This window comes from Coccidioides immitis, assembly GCF_000149335.2.
Source record: "Coccidioides immitis RS genomic scaffold supercont3.2, whole genome shotgun sequence".
In the NCBI taxonomy this organism is placed as follows: Eukaryota; Fungi; Ascomycota; class Eurotiomycetes; order Onygenales; family Onygenaceae; genus Coccidioides; species Coccidioides immitis.
The window spans coordinates 382960-398252 of NW_004504309.1; the positions used below are offsets into that span (position 1 = coordinate 382960).

A 15293-nucleotide genomic window follows, 5' to 3' on the forward strand; every position below is an offset into this window, starting at 1 on the left:
TGTTTACAGTCTTGAATCATCAGTTTTCATATCTCTGCAAGCACTTTCAACTGAATTAATAGACTTCACATGCAAGACATTCTTTTCAAGAGCTGCTGTCACACTTGATCAGAATCAGGTAGTCAGTGCTACTATCTTATTAATATCATCTGGTATTTCCAGCTGTTTATCTAGTTTAGCTCACATGAGCTCATTCAAGTTCTCTATATATAGATTCTTCTTCATTTTTTTAAAGCTTTCAAATTCTTCACCAATTTCTGTTGCAAGCTCTAGAAATCATTAATGATAGGCTTGGTCAGTTTCATTCAAACTCTTGTGAAGATTGAAGATTATTTATTAAGAGTTTTGTATGTGATTTGCTGGATCTTCTAGCCTCACATATAGAAATTTCTTGAGACCATTCCAGTTATTCTTTAATGGGTTGTTTTTATAGTAAATCTTCCAGAGATTTTTTTCAATGTAATCAAGTTCTGTAAGAGCATATGCAAGAGTTTCCTTATTATTTAATTTGCTTGCATTGTGAGTGAATTCAATACTGAAGATGAACCACTAATATTTTGTATAGAAGTCAGTCTGATAGAGCTTCATGTGTTGTGATAATCTCAAGACTGACAGATGCTTTGTGGATGTTGAATTGAAGATAGCTATATCAAGAGATTCACTTTATAAGTACTTTTGAGTGGTCTGAAGAGTATTTAACTTTTCTTGCCATTTCATTATTCTCTTTAGTAGTTTGATTTTCTTGTGAAGTTGTTGGATTTCATCTCTTGATGCTAAGATAGACTCTCTCTCTGAGATCATAATACTAGTTTTGATTTTATTCATGGTTGAGAGAGCTGAGATGGTTTCAAGATTTGTCATCTCCTCACAAACTTGAGTTTGTTCTTCAGGTAGATTTTCTGCTGGTGTCCCAGATTTGTGAGCTTCAGAAGGTTGGCTTCTTCATGTTGATATTATTATTGGGCATCACTAAAGAAGAATGGCAAAATGTAAGAATCATATATGTGAATCAGTGTAACAATAAATTTATAGAAGGAATTGTATGTAGAAAAGAGTACACAAGATAAAAGATCTGGTATTGACAGCTATATATAACTTCTAGACAAGATTGCCACTGGCTTCCAACAAGAGGTTCATGCAGTGGCAGCCTTTTATGTGTGCTTGCAAGCACATGACTTAGTGCCTCACAAGAACACATGTACTTCCAACAGCTTGCAAGCTCAGGCTCTGGGCCCTTGTGGGTGTTGTTCATCTGTATAAGAGGTTTGCAGGTGAATCCTTACAGTTCACTTTACTGATGGTGTTGCTCATATGATTACTGTTATAATTAATATAAATAATATTATCATCAAATGTATTAATATTCTATTTCATGCTGCTGCTGCTAACACCAGAGGTGACAATGAATATGCTGCTCTTAACTTTACTGTAGAAAATAAATCTAATAATGCAGCCAGGTAATTCACTACTACTGATGTGAAAAATATAATTACACAGAACCTTATATACACTCTTCAATGCTATTAATCTTGCTGTATAGCCTGACTATTTCATGCTATACAGCTAGATTAGCAAGCTTTACTCCATCAATTATTATTTTCTGGCCTTCTCACACTCTGTATTCTCAAGAACATGAGAACTGCTCTTTCCCATTATCTTTATTATCTTCATCATCTCTGTTATCTTTGTTGTCTCTGTTAGCCTCATTGTTTCTGTTGTCCCTATTGTCTCTATCAACATCAGATATCTTGTTTGTAAGGTTGTAGATATGCTTCAAGTTAATATTCTTGATGTCAACAAGCCTCTACATTTTTGATCCACATCTGTTAGTACAATTCAACAAACTGGAGTTAACTTCATGTTAGACTAACCAAAATACTATCATTCAGGGTCCCAATATCACTATACTGTAATGTGCACTTATTACCATTGCTAGTATCTTCCATAAAGCCTAGCTCCACCAAATCATTCAAATCATTCTCATACTTATTAATAATATTAGTAGCAGCAGGCTCTCTCTGCTTCTGAGCATCCCATCCCATATAAGCTCTTGCTTTGTCAAGAATGATTTTGCAAATATGTAATTATTGTTCTTCTGTCTGTTGATTCCAAACAGCTTGTAGGCATTCAAAAACATCTATTAAAGTACAGTACTAGTTAGCTTTCAAATCAACCAAGCCAGTATCTGTAAAGCAGCTTATTCTGTACAGCTTGGGTCTTGAATCTGATACATTCATGATTACCAGTCTCATACTTCTTGATAGTGTGGCACAAATATGTTGACACCCAAATGATGCAACCAGCAGGCAGAGAATTAAAGAGATACATAGTGTGTTCATTTATAGCAGAGCTGTATATACCTCTACTATAGAGACACTGACCAACAGCAACATATATAATTAGGTTCAGAAAGCACCTCTTGCCATCCTGCCATTCCAGACTTCTTAGTAGCAGATTTCATCAGATGGGCACCTTAGAAAGATATTATGTATCTTTTTCTCTAGATTGAAATATATAAAGCTATCTTTAAAAAGAAGATCTGCAGCAGTCTTTTTTTATTCTTCAGCTGTTAATCCAGAGAGTTTCCCCATCATAATATTATAAGTCTTTTTCATAAAGTGCTTCTGTGCAAAACTTGCAATGTTGTGAAGCTAACATGTAATGTTAGAAACTTGTTATATCTTGTAAAGATAATGAGACTTACTCTTCTAGCTTCTGTCTTGTTTGATTTATTAGATGAGGTACTTGATATATTACTGACATTATGTCTGTCATTATACTATATCTGCACTGCTCTTGTTCAGATGCTCTCAATTATTTTACTAAGTTGATCTGTGTTGGCAAGATATTCAGGCCACAGTGTTAGTTGATTATCTGATATTCTGTTGAGATTCAAACCAGAAAACAGCTGTACTCTCCAGAGTTGCTCTGCAATGAAAAGCACTGCTTTATTGACTGCATTCAGTGATCTGATCAGGTAATACTGCTTGGCATCATGCCATATCACATGCTTTGAAGCAGGTGGCTGGGCACTGGAAGATATATTTACTGTATTTTCTGGAGTTGCAGTGCTTCTGACTCTAATGTCAGAATTCTGTCAAAGTTCTTTAGCCATCTGCAATGGCTCCTATCATGTTAGATATTAGTAGTGCTAGCAGATATATTGTGATTACAACTTACTTTCTCAAATAATATATTAATATCACTATTCTTTGTCAAGTTTATTGCTTCTTGCATTATATTATTCTGTAATATTGATGATGCACTCCTGTCTATTAATTGCATTTGAATTAGTAATTATCTCTGTAATGCATTATTAAAATCTAACTAACTCTGTCTGCTTTTCAGAGAATCTGCTGACTGTTTGATTAATGTATTATATTTGACTGTCTATTGCTTGTATTAACTGTTTATCTGATTTCAGAAAAGCTCTTGCAGTACTTACTGGTTTGATTCTCTTTCTTGTTATCTAAGAAGTGGCAGATGCACTTCTGTACTAAGTAGTGCCTAACTAGATTTGTGATGGTGACTTCTGCTTCTGTGACAAGAGCACCATTGTATGTAATTTCTTACATGAGAGTCAGTATTCAATCCCATTAATATAAAACAATTCAAGTTTGATACACCTTTCAATTCACTGTGTAATATGTGTGAACAACAACAGATTGAAGAGAATTAACTTGTGAAATATCTTGCATTGATTGTTGATGTAGAGGAGAATTCTCAGTACCAGAATGCTGAAATAAAAAAGAAAAATTAGTGGGGGAATTGAAGCTTCTGAAATGCTAGTTCAGCATTTAGCAACTAGACTAGTGATCTTTTTGATAATGATCACCAATTATAAGCTATTTCAAAACTGGAACTCCTGTATATCTGCTCTGTAACACAAACTCAAAAAGTCAGCCAAATAGTTATTCTATCAGAAGTGAACATACATATCTAACTACTACTTTCATTAGAAAGTAATTCTTCAATTCTGTTCAAACCAGTTAGAAAAAGCTGAAAGTAGTGCTATTTTAAGTGATATATTTATTTGAGAACTGTTTGAAATGAATGCTCTTTACAGATTTTCAGTAGCTTGTTGTTCAGTGGCTCAAAGTACCAAATTTGAGTATCTTTCCAGTCAAGACTGAGCTTATTTTTGAAGCAGTGTCCTTAATTATTGGAAGAAGATACATGAAATCAGAGCTGAGTCATCTGTCATGCTTGTTCTTTTCTTTGACATGCTCTTACAGTTGCTGCCAAGATTCTTCATACTACATATTATAGTGTCTCTCTGTTCTAAATGTTGAACAACTATATTTGTTAATTCAAGTAGAGTATGATTTATTCTGCCACTGCTATTATTCTGTCCAGTAAGAATAATACATTAAAGCTTTGCAGTAGCATTCAGAAACTATTGTTTTTGAGTCTGTTTGTGTATTCTGACAATCCCTCCAATATTAATATCAGAAGAAAGAGAGTTGAACTGAGAATAATTACTGTCTGATAAAGTAATTAAGTTTGAGTGTACAAGCTCTTCTCTAAATAGGTGGTGCTTTTGGTTGTTGTTGCATTTCTGAGCTATTGCTGTTAGATAATATTGTGTCTGGGGAGTTGAATAATCATGGAAGATAGAATCATATTAAGTAATTATTTGCTGAATAATATCAAGTAATTTCTTTCTGTTCTTCTGTATGCTAAGCTTCTTTCTGAATATCTGTTGTAGATGCATCTCTTGTTCAACAAAGTGATATAGTAATTGATATATGTCATGGTCAATTTTCAGTTCATGTTTAATTACTGACACTTTCCAATCTTTGACTTCCAGTAATCTGGTGCTAGCTGCATGACTTTGCCTGGAGAATGTATTTCTGAGAATCATTGTCAGTGTTACTTGAGAAAATCACTTAGTAAATAACAGATTCTCAAATTAAATTGCATGTAATAAATAATCAAAAAAAATCATGCAACTCATCAAGTTCCAGAATGCAAAATATGAACTGGGGCCTGTAAAGCTACTGTAAGAGATTGGGAGATGTTATAAATTACATGACTGACTAACTAATAAGTTAGTTAACCAAGTTACAGAGTTGCTCTGTAACTAGTTAGCCAGTTAGATAACTAATTACTCTATATTTTGTACAGCTGTGGAAAATGCTTTAATCTTCATCAATATACAGAGTACTTTTATTTATTAAGAGCTACTGTCTTCTTTATAAGTATAGTGTTATTTTATATTGAGTATGTGTATTTTTTTTATTTAACTCTGTAGTTACAGAGTACAGATAACAGGGTCTCAAAGTCATGTTGAGATATATATCTAGCTATACAGCAAGAGTCTGACAGACATGCATATCTGTTGTATAGCTAGATATTATGGTCATCCAACTGACTATATAATCACTATAAAGGTGTTCTACCTCATCTCTGGCATAAATAATTCATTGTAATATTGTTAAGTAGAGCAGTAAAAAGAATGTATTCAATAATTTACTGAAACTTTTCAGTTGCTGATGAGTATTCTTGAATATTCTAACTACCCAGCCAATCCCTCCTTAGATTCTCCATCAGATTTTGCTTTTCTATTTGCTATTTCTTGTTGAAGTTTAGAGGAAAACTTATTTGCTAGTGCTGTACTGATGTTCATAAAATTCAGATCATATAGACTTGTATACTGGTTCCAGTCAATATAGTTATTTATATAAAAAAGTCTTTTGCCTCCATGCAAAGACTCATCTTCTGTTGCTGGAACAACATGTGCACTACAGATGATATTCTCTATAAAGTAGATTTGTTGTTTACTAAGATTGCAGCTTTTTAACAGAGACTTTTGAGGTATTGCAGGCAATTCTATCTTAATCATGTCATGAATCTTATGTGGAATTCCAGTATAAGTCTGTAACATGTCAATAAATGCATCACTGTACATTACAGATTATGTAGATAATATATTGGTCTTTTAGCTTCTTATATATTCTGTCTGTTCATGATCAAGAACTGTTATTACAACCACAAGCTGGCTAATCATCTTGCCATTTAATATGAATCTACTTGTCTAGAATAGTTCATGTACTTGAACTCAAATGTAGTTCTGCTGTCAGAAATTTGTTTTTCTTATTCATGCTGGTGAGCAATGCACAATTTTCTTGATCAATCTTTCTAAGTTTGAGTCATTCTTTTCATCTGGTTTCCAAGTTATAATAGATTGATGAATTTGAAGGCAGTATGTCTTGACTCAATCTGGTTGAAACTTTTATTTATTGCTGAAAGCATAAGTTTCTTCAGATTTTGTAATATTTAATTACTTTCACATTTTCTAAACAAATACAGCAAGTGTCTCAAGAAATTCATCATTCAGACTTTTCAATTGGCTGGCTAGATCTGCAGCAGTAAGTTAATTCTTAAGAAAATTTCTAGAACTCAGTTCAGATATCTGTCACCTCAAGTTATGTATAGATACTGTCTCTGACAGGCATGTGTTCTTGACTTCTAGCTTATCAGTCACTCTTGCTGCTTCTTGGTTCAGGATTTTATTATCAAGTGCTGTATTCTTGATTAACATTATGTTCATGCAGCAGATATTGTGTTTGATTATTTGATTCTGATATGATTCTTGCTTGTTAGTTCTACTGAATGACTCTTTAACTAAATGTTTGTGTAATATCTTATAATTCTCAATATTGAATTTATCAAGACTTCTAAATTCATGAATGAATTGCATGTAGTGAATAAGTACATGAAACTTCAGAAAGTTAAAATGCTTACTCTTAGCAGAATCTTTGTTATTTGTCTGATAGTCACTAAAAGTTTATTTAAGTCTGTTGATTTGATACAGTGCATGTTCAATATATTTTAATATATTCTCATCATGCAACTGATATCATGTGAGGAAAAGCAGATCAAGTACAGCATGAGCAAATAGTATGACAGCTGGCTTTATCTTTGTCAGCATTGAAGTATTTGCTACAATCAACTGTTGTATAACTGCTCTTTGTTGAACTCCAGTCTATTAACTTATAGTGCTGAACTTCTTGAAGTACTTCAGTAAATAATATACAGGAATCTGTTGAAACCACTTATCAAGTCTTGCAATATCTCTAGCATCTGATATAGTAATAGTGGAATCAGAGTCTTTCTTCTCTTGGCAGGTTGCTTTAAAGATATTCTTGATTAAAGTCTTCAACTAGTTAATCAAATAATTCACTAGCTCTTTAAGTAATTGATAAAGGATGTCAATCATCATAATACTGTGAACATTTACTAATGAATGGTGCCATATAAAGTTTGAAACAGCATGAATTCACATTTCTTTAATTCTTGTTGAAATTTCATCAAGTCTTCTGGTTACCATTGCATTCTGCTGATTTCAAAGCATTGCCAGTGTGTATTCATGAGTTCTCATTGGCCAGAATTCCATCAGATTCTCTCATGCATTAGATGGAACAGTACAAATGGTGCAGTATCTACCACTTTTGACTTCAGTTATCAACACTTGTTCTTCATAGTCAGCTATTATTCTGGCAAGAATAGGAAAACAGTTTTGAACTTGCCCATCAGCACATTTAATTATGAAGCCTGTTTTATACAAGTATTTAAGTGCTAATTAACTTAACTAACTGTCAGTCAATTTTGTCAACAGATTCAGCATATATCTAGCTGTATGGCTAGATTATATGTTATGATGACAGGGACCTGTAGTGCTTTAAAGTAAGACTTATGCTTCAGTATAATTCTTATAGACTTATAATATACTTGAGATTTGAGTTTCTGTAATGCATTCTTTAGTGATGGAAGAAATTCAACAAGCATTGTACTATTCATATTATAAGACTGCCTTGTTATATTGCTTAAATTTCCAATTAAGAGATATACAGGCCATGAGTTCAAGTCTTCATATTAGTTGGTAAGCTGTATTTTGTCTGTTGTAATCAATACTGGTACTACAGTTATGCCATCAGAAAAGTTCTTCTGTATATTTTATCATCAATTTTCAGTATGCATTTCTGTATACACTTGATTATTGCTCTGACTAAAGTGCTGCACTGGTTCATATACCAGATGTTTCCAGAATAATTTATGGTCAAGAAAATGTTGAATAACATATTCAACTTTCTGATACTGAAGCTTGTGTATCTCAAAGTGTGAATCTGGTTCTGGCAAGAGAACTATTACATTCATCTGAACCTAATTTCTTGCAGTATGACCATGTGAGATCTTGGTAACTTTTGAGAAGAGCTTGTCTGCATTGTGAAAACTCAGTTATATAGTGTTGCTGTATAGAAAAGAGCTCTTCAAGAAGTTATTAATATTTTTCTTGCTGAGTTTTGCTCTGAAAAAGAAACTCACTATTCTATAATTAATTTTACTACAAAATGAATAAAATGAATTGTGTTCTTTCAGATATTCAAAATCAGGTTCAATTTGAATATCAACAGGTACACCTGCTTTTTAACCTGTTGTCTTGTATGTGATGATGTGGGTTGTAAATATGACAGAAAGCTTGGCTGGTGAAACCAGAATATAGAAGTTTGAGCTTCTTTTAACAGTAGATTCTGTACATTCTCTCTTGCCACCAGTGTCAACATCACTTATAACTAAATCTTCTTGTGATGAAAGGTTACTAGCTGTAGCACTTTCAAGTAACAAGATTTCTGACTCATTCATCTCAATGTTCTCTTTCCTCATGTTGGCCAACTGGTCACTATAGTTATCATGGACAAAATTCCATTCACCAGTAGGGATTTCAGTAGTATTGAGATTGTCAGCATGTTCTTGAATCTCTGAGTCTGTTGAAATGGCTGATTCAGTCTGGAAAGACTGGAATTCTTGAAAATAGTCAAGCAATACTTGACATTTTATATGATATCTCTTTAATTCACTTAATATGAAGATTTGCTTGCTACAAGCAGCACAATAATAATAGAGAAACATCATTCAAAAATTTAATTACTAGTAAATTGTTGCATAATAATAGAGACTTTACTTTATACTTGCTCTGGCTTCACTTTGCACTTACTTTGGCCTCACTTACAGAGCAGTATATTTTTATTATAATATTATAATAATATTTACAAGCTAGTTTATTTTAGACTTAGCTTGACAGCATCATGTAAGATATAAATACTTCTTCTCTTCTATCTTTTATAACTTTTAACATTACATCTAGCTGTACTGCTGCTGCAGTTATAACCTGCAGCTGTGGCTGCTACTTCTGCTGCAGAAAAGAGAGCATTACTAGCTTGATCACTTAATAGCAGCATTTGATAAGTTCTACTAATATTATGTCTTTTATGAAAATCTAGCTAATGTTTATGGAGGTTCTGCTATATCAGAATCATTGCAAATGATCAGGAAAATCACACTACTTTATTATTTATTATCTTCACAGATACTGAGCATTTGATTAATAATACTGCAAAGAATCAAGTTACTATAAACTCTGTAAATACAGATTTTAATGTCAAGTGCCTCATCAGTCATAAATTTAATAATACTAAGGTTCAAGCTGACATGAAATACTTTCTCTTTAAGATTATTGATAAGAGTAGCAAGCTTATTATCTTGAATTCAAAGGCAAGACCAAATAATTTACATCAGAAGAGATCATCTCTACTGTTAATAATGCTGGCATGACTGTGCCAGTCTACTTCAATAATAAAGCAGTTTCTGCTGGAGAAGATCTTCTCCATGCCTTGATCAAGATGGGGGAGACAGCTGACTCTCATCTTGATGGCATCATTAACAATGCTGGCATGACTGTACCAGCCTACTTCAATAATTTCCAGTGTCAAGCTATCAAGAATATCAGTCTTATTACTGATTTTAACATTTTCTATACTCTGAACAAGCTCAATGTTATCATGATTGTGCATGACTTTGAATTGAAGTTAGTTACTATAGAGTTTCTTATACTTGCCATTCTGAAATACACATGTAATATTGAGATGTTGTAATATGATATAGAGATTCTATATTATTTTCTTGTTGCCATGCTTGCCTACTTGATCTACTGAGCTGTTATCTAGCTGTAAGACATAGCATGTATTTTAAAAATACTGCTGAAGATTTACAGCTTCTACTTTAAATGTAAGAATATTAGATCTCATGCTACTTTTCTAGCTGTATGGCACAGAGACATGTTGTTTTGGATTTTCTAATTAGATCAAGGGTCTATACTTTATTTTTGTTGCTATAATCTCTCTTCCAACTCTCTCTCTAACTACTAATCTATATAGTCTTGCCAGCTATGCTACAAGCTTGCTGGCTCTCCAAATCAGTAAAGATAAGCTCTCTACAGCCATGAATTCCAATCTTGAAAAAGCTTATAAGCTTGCTAACTAGAGATTAGCAATATACAGACTTCTCTGTAAGATTCTCTTTGCAAAATGAGCTCTATAAGCACTTTCTTTCTCATGAGCAACAAGCTGATATTGAACTTAGACACCATTTGAAGACTTCTTTTGTGATATTGTGTGTTGTATATCTAGATATGCAATACATCTTCCAACTTGAAATTCTTGTTATATAGTTAGTATGCCCCAATATCTACTATATTAAGTGACTGGTTATCATTCTAACATAGAGTTTAGCCTAGCTTGAGAAATGAATCCTTCAACTCCATTAAAGAAAATAAGCACACTGAAGGCCTGCAAGACAGTCAAGACTGAAGATCTTCACTCAAGTACAATCTCCAGAGTTCATATACTTGATAATAGTCAAATTTATGAAAATCAAGCAAAGCTTGCAGAATATTTAGGCTTCCCAATAACAAGTGTATTATAAGAATAGATGTGATCAGGTGAAATTAACTATATTTTAACTATATTTCACAAGAAATACAGCAATTTCTTCAGTAGAACTGGCCCTGCACACAGATCTAATGCCTCAATCTGTATTAATGCAATGGAGAAAATGAAGCTTTCAACAATACAGGCAGAAATTTCTTCATTTAATTATGATCTTGAGAATCTTGAGCCTACTGATGATGTTTCTACTGTGGTGTTATTATGGGCTGTTTGGCAATTAATTGCAAAATCTGAGAAGAGATTCAAAAATAATAATCCTGAGAACATATATAGACTTCTTCTTCTATTGAAATATGTGGTATGAATGAGATCTGCTGATTGGCAGCTTAAACAAGAAAAAGACTGTAAGCAAGATAATAAAGTAATTATCTCAAAGTATGCAAACCTGAATGCACAAGATGATTCTGCTGCAAAGACAGGAGCTGAGGCTGCTATTACTGCAGTCATTAGCAAAGAGTTTCAAGATGATATTGAAATTGATTCTACTGATGAAGATGTTGATGCTGATTTTGAGGAGAATATTAATAATGCTGTTGAAACTGTAAACAAGATTATTTGTGGAATTAGCTCTGATATTCCTTTGCCTTTTATGGATAAAGACATAAGAAAAGTCTTACTTGAAGAGTTTACCAAAAATGCTGTTGATATTGAAATACTATTTGTGAAAAAGTGTAGATCTGATAATAGACTAATAGCTGATGCTGAACATCTGGAATATCTTGAAATGAGTGACAATAATGATAATAATGAAGATTCTGTTAAGAATACTGGTAAGACTCTCTTTAAGCTAAATGGCACACTTAATATAACTGGAGCAGAAGCTCCAGATTATCTTACTGCTTGTTCTAACTTGAATGTAAACTCTGACAATCTGATGGTTACAAATCTTATACTAAAATCTTGACAAGTCACTAGAGTTGCTTGAAAATTAACACAAGAGCTGTCATCAGTGGAAGATGAAATTCTTGCTAATGAAGTGGAACTGGAAAAGACTGCACAATACTGCACTTTAATTCTCAAAGTGAAAGAACAAAAGTTAACTAGACCATATTATCTCACTCTGATTATCTGTCTAAATGGAGTGATCATCAATTGAGTTGATCAGATTGTTCAGTTCTTCTCTGATAGTATTTGACTGATTCTTTTTTATAGTGTTCTTGACAGTAGAGAGATCATTAATGAGACTCTCAAGAAGTTCATTGTTGATAAAATCACATTGAAATCTGAATTCAAAAAGCTTGATAAAAATGATCTGAAGACTGCAACAACAGTTATCATCATGTTATATTTAACATGGTGATAGTGCATGTATTTGAGCTCTGATAATCTAGCTGTACAACACAAGACTCCAGATGCTGCTGTATAGCTAGATGAACTCTCTGATGTATTTGGGGACATGCTTCAGCAGCTTTATAAAAAACTTGATTAGCTGACTGAAAACTTCTTTAAATGTGTAATACTTAATAAAGAACACAAAGTTAAGAATTCAAGAATCTCTGTTCACAAGACTGTTGTCTTGATTTCAAGAGATCATATCTGGATTGTGTCAGTAACCTCTATAATGAACAGAGTCTCTGATTTATCTGGTTTTATGCAGCTTATCAATAAGAAATCTTTACATATGGATTTTAATTTTCAAGCAATTGATGATCCACTTAAAGTTTATGAGAAAGTGTTCATGTCTGATATGAATTGCTTGCATATTCTGCACTTATTGCTCTACAATCAGCTTTTTCAATGTGGTTCAATGTTATCATACTCTGCAATGATTGCTTTGCCTTGAATTCTTAACTACATCTAGCTTTGTTGAACATATAATCACCAAATAAATCTTGATGGTATATGTAGAGTTGTTACTATTAGTGGGGATATTCCAAGCTATAGTGTATGGATGATTGAGTGTAAAATGATACAGATAAAACAGCTGGTGCAGTATTACAGCATTCACTTATATCTTGTTTTAATGCTGAAGAAAGAGACTGTTAATGATACTCAAGAATCTTCTGAGAATGAAAATAATGTTAGTGGCAGTTTTGATATGACTATTTATTGCTGGCTCAGGTATACATTGTTTTCATTTACTTTGAAAAACCTTTTTACTTTAATTATTGTGAAGTATGAGGGTAATCTTTCTCAAGATATTGACTGAAAGCACCACTCATCCCAGGAAATTGTATAACTTATAAGCAGAATGATTACTGATGTTAACATTTTCTGTATTCTAGCTGACCACATATGGATTACAGAATTCTTATGCTTAATAATACTGAAATACCTGATATTTCTCAAGATTCTTTAAAAAGTTATGAATGCTGAGAGGCATTATTTTTTAGTCTTTGTTGCTTATCTGACTGTTGAGTTCCATGTTAAAATCTTCTTGAGACTTCTTGAGTACAATGTTCTTTCACTGCAAGCAGGCCAGTTGTTCCAGAAACAGCAAAAAATACAAGATGTCTTCAATAATTCTGACAGTAATATTGAAGTTTTGATCACTACTTACAGTACTTGCTCTCTTAATATTAATATTCATTACTACTGCTTGAACATTGCCATGCTTGAACCAGTAATTAATGTGAACATCACTTTATAGATTATGGAAAGAGTTCACTGTCTTGATTAAACAGAAAAGTAATGGATCTGGATTCTTTATAGTGTGAATATGTTTGATTGTTTTGTTGAATTTAATCAAGTGAACAAGATGATTCTTCAAATCATTAGTATGGCACTGAACACATTTAGTGATCTTGAAGACAAACTAGCTGTATGGCTAGATGAACTTCCAGAAGATGTTGAGGCTCAGAAAGATAACAAGAGACAGGATGATACTATAGCAAATCTACTGAATGAGGTCAAGAACATTGTGTGCAAATGAGTAGATATCTTCTACTATAAAATATTTGAACAGACTTGTTCACATTTAAAATATGAAGATATGACAGACTTAGAATTAGATGATAACATTATGAAAAAGATCTGGTGAATGCTTGAGTTAGTTTTATTAAAGAAGCTGATTATAACCAGCAAGACTCTTGTAAGAATTTGCCTGTGAACCCCTTACACAGACAAACAACACCTGCAAGGGCCCAGAGCCTCAGCTTGTGAGCTGTTGGAAGTACATGTGTTCTTATGAGACACTAAGTCATGTGCTTGCAAGCACACATAAAAGACTGCCACTGTATAAATTTCTTGTTGAGAGCCAGTGGCAATCTTGTCTAGAAGTTGTACATAGCTGCTAATATCAGATCTTTTATCTTATGTACTCTTTTCTATGTACAATTTCTTCTATAGATTTATTGTCATGCTGATTCACATGTATGATCCTCACATTTTACCACTCTTCTTTAATGATGCCTGACAATAATATTAACATGAAGAAGCTAATCTTCTGAAGCTTGTGAATCTGGAATACCAGCAGAAAATCTACCTGAAGAACAAACTCAAGTTTGTGAGAAGATGACAAATCTTGAAACCATCTCAACTCTCTTAACTGTAGATAAAACTGAAACTAGTATTATGATTTCAGAGAGAGAGTCTACCTTAGTATCAAGAGATAAAATCTAACAACTTTGTGAGAAAACCAAACTACTAAAGAGAATGATGAAATGACAAGAAAAGTTGAATACTCTTCAGGCCATCTAAAAGTACTTGTGAAGTAAATCTCTTGATATAACTATCTCTAATCCAATATCTGTGAAGTGTCTATCAGTCTTGAGATCATCACAACACATGAAGCTCTATCAGACTGGCTTCTATACAAAATATTGGTGGTTCACCTCCAGTATTGAATCCACTTGTGATATGAGCAAATTAAATGATAAGAAAATTCTCACATATGCTCTTACAGAACTTGATTACATTGAAAAAGATCTCTGGAAGATTTACTGTAAAAATAACTTATTAAAAAATAACTGGAATGATCTCAAGAAATTTCTATATGTGAGGCTAGAAGATCCAGCAAACTGTATGTGAAACTCTTGACAAGCAATCTTCAATCTTTATAAGAGTTTGAATGAAACTGATCAAGTCTATTGCTAATGATTTCTAGAGCTTGCAACAGAAATTGATAAAGAATTTGAAAGCTTTGAAAAAATGAAGAAGAATCTATATATAGAGAACTTGAATGAGTCTATATAAGCTAAACTGAATGAACAGCTGGAAATACCAGATAATATTAATAAGATAGTAGCACTGACTATCTGACTCTAACTAAGTGTAACAGCAGCTCTTGAAAAGAATGCCTTGCATGTGAAGTCTATCAATCCAGTTGGAAGTGCTTACAGAGATATAAAGACTAATAACTCAAGACTGTAAACAGATAAGAGAAGTTAACTCCAGAAACCTGCTCAGAAGATGGGAAAAGATCTTATCAAGAATTATAAAGCTTTGAAAAAAGAAGAAAAGTGCTTTAAGTATGACTAAAAGAGACATCTTGTGAAAGACTGTTTCAAGAAGAAGAGTAGTAAATAGGAAATTGGAGAGCTGTAAGTAGATAGAATTAATATAATA

At 32.9% G+C, this 15293-nt stretch overlaps 7 protein-coding genes across 7 annotated transcripts; 4 read left to right on the top strand and 3 right to left on the bottom strand.

Annotated features, from left to right (window-relative positions):
- Positions 1-1624: 1624 nt before the first annotated feature.
- CIMG_12952 (uncharacterized protein) lies at positions 1625-2042 on the bottom strand (the record flags this gene model as incomplete). The annotated part of the gene is made up of 2 exons (XM_004445183.1): positions 1625-1804; positions 1872-2042. The coding sequence occupies 2 exons, from the start codon at positions 2040-2042 to the stop codon at positions 1625-1627; spliced, it is 351 nt and encodes a 116-aa protein (XP_004445240.1).
- Positions 2043-2555: 513 nt separating this feature from the next.
- Positions 2556-3597, bottom strand: CIMG_12953 (uncharacterized protein; the record flags this gene model as incomplete). Its single annotated transcript, XM_001240114.2, has 6 exons — positions 2556-2651; positions 2705-2779; positions 2915-3094; positions 3181-3272; positions 3446-3491; positions 3574-3597. The coding sequence occupies 6 exons, from the start codon at positions 3595-3597 to the stop codon at positions 2556-2558; spliced, it is 513 nt and encodes a 170-aa protein (XP_001240115.2).
- A 4833-nt stretch (positions 3598-8430) lies between these two features.
- On the bottom strand, positions 8431-8916 carry CIMG_12954 (uncharacterized protein; the record flags this gene model as incomplete). The annotated part of the gene is made up of 1 exon (XM_001240113.1): positions 8431-8916. The coding sequence occupies one exon, from the start codon at positions 8914-8916 to the stop codon at positions 8431-8433; it is 486 nt and encodes a 161-aa protein (XP_001240114.1).
- A 695-nt stretch (positions 8917-9611) lies between these two features.
- CIMG_12955 (heat shock protein 70) lies at positions 9612-10323 on the top strand (the record flags this gene model as incomplete). Its single annotated transcript, XM_001240112.2, has 2 exons — positions 9612-9868; positions 10218-10323. 2 exons carry the CDS (start codon positions 9612-9614, stop codon positions 10321-10323), a joined length of 363 nt encoding a protein of 120 aa, XP_001240113.2.
- Positions 10324-10884: 561 nt separating this feature from the next.
- Positions 10885-12087, top strand: CIMG_12956 (uncharacterized protein; the record flags this gene model as incomplete). Its single annotated transcript, XM_001240111.2, has 4 exons — positions 10885-11085; positions 11113-11557; positions 11738-11822; positions 11940-12087. The coding sequence occupies 4 exons, from the start codon at positions 10885-10887 to the stop codon at positions 12085-12087; spliced, it is 879 nt and encodes a 292-aa protein (XP_001240112.2).
- A 1419-nt stretch (positions 12088-13506) lies between these two features.
- Positions 13507-13767, top strand: CIMG_12957 (uncharacterized protein; the record flags this gene model as incomplete). Its single annotated transcript, XM_004445188.1, has 2 exons — positions 13507-13647; positions 13693-13767. 2 exons carry the CDS (start codon positions 13507-13509, stop codon positions 13765-13767), a joined length of 216 nt encoding a protein of 71 aa, XP_004445245.1.
- A 746-nt stretch (positions 13768-14513) lies between these two features.
- CIMG_12958 (uncharacterized protein) lies at positions 14514-15098 on the top strand (the record flags this gene model as incomplete). The annotated part of the gene is made up of 2 exons (XM_004445189.1): positions 14514-14748; positions 15007-15098. The coding sequence occupies 2 exons, from the start codon at positions 14514-14516 to the stop codon at positions 15096-15098; spliced, it is 327 nt and encodes a 108-aa protein (XP_004445246.1).
- Between the last annotated feature and the right edge of the window lie 195 nt (positions 15099-15293).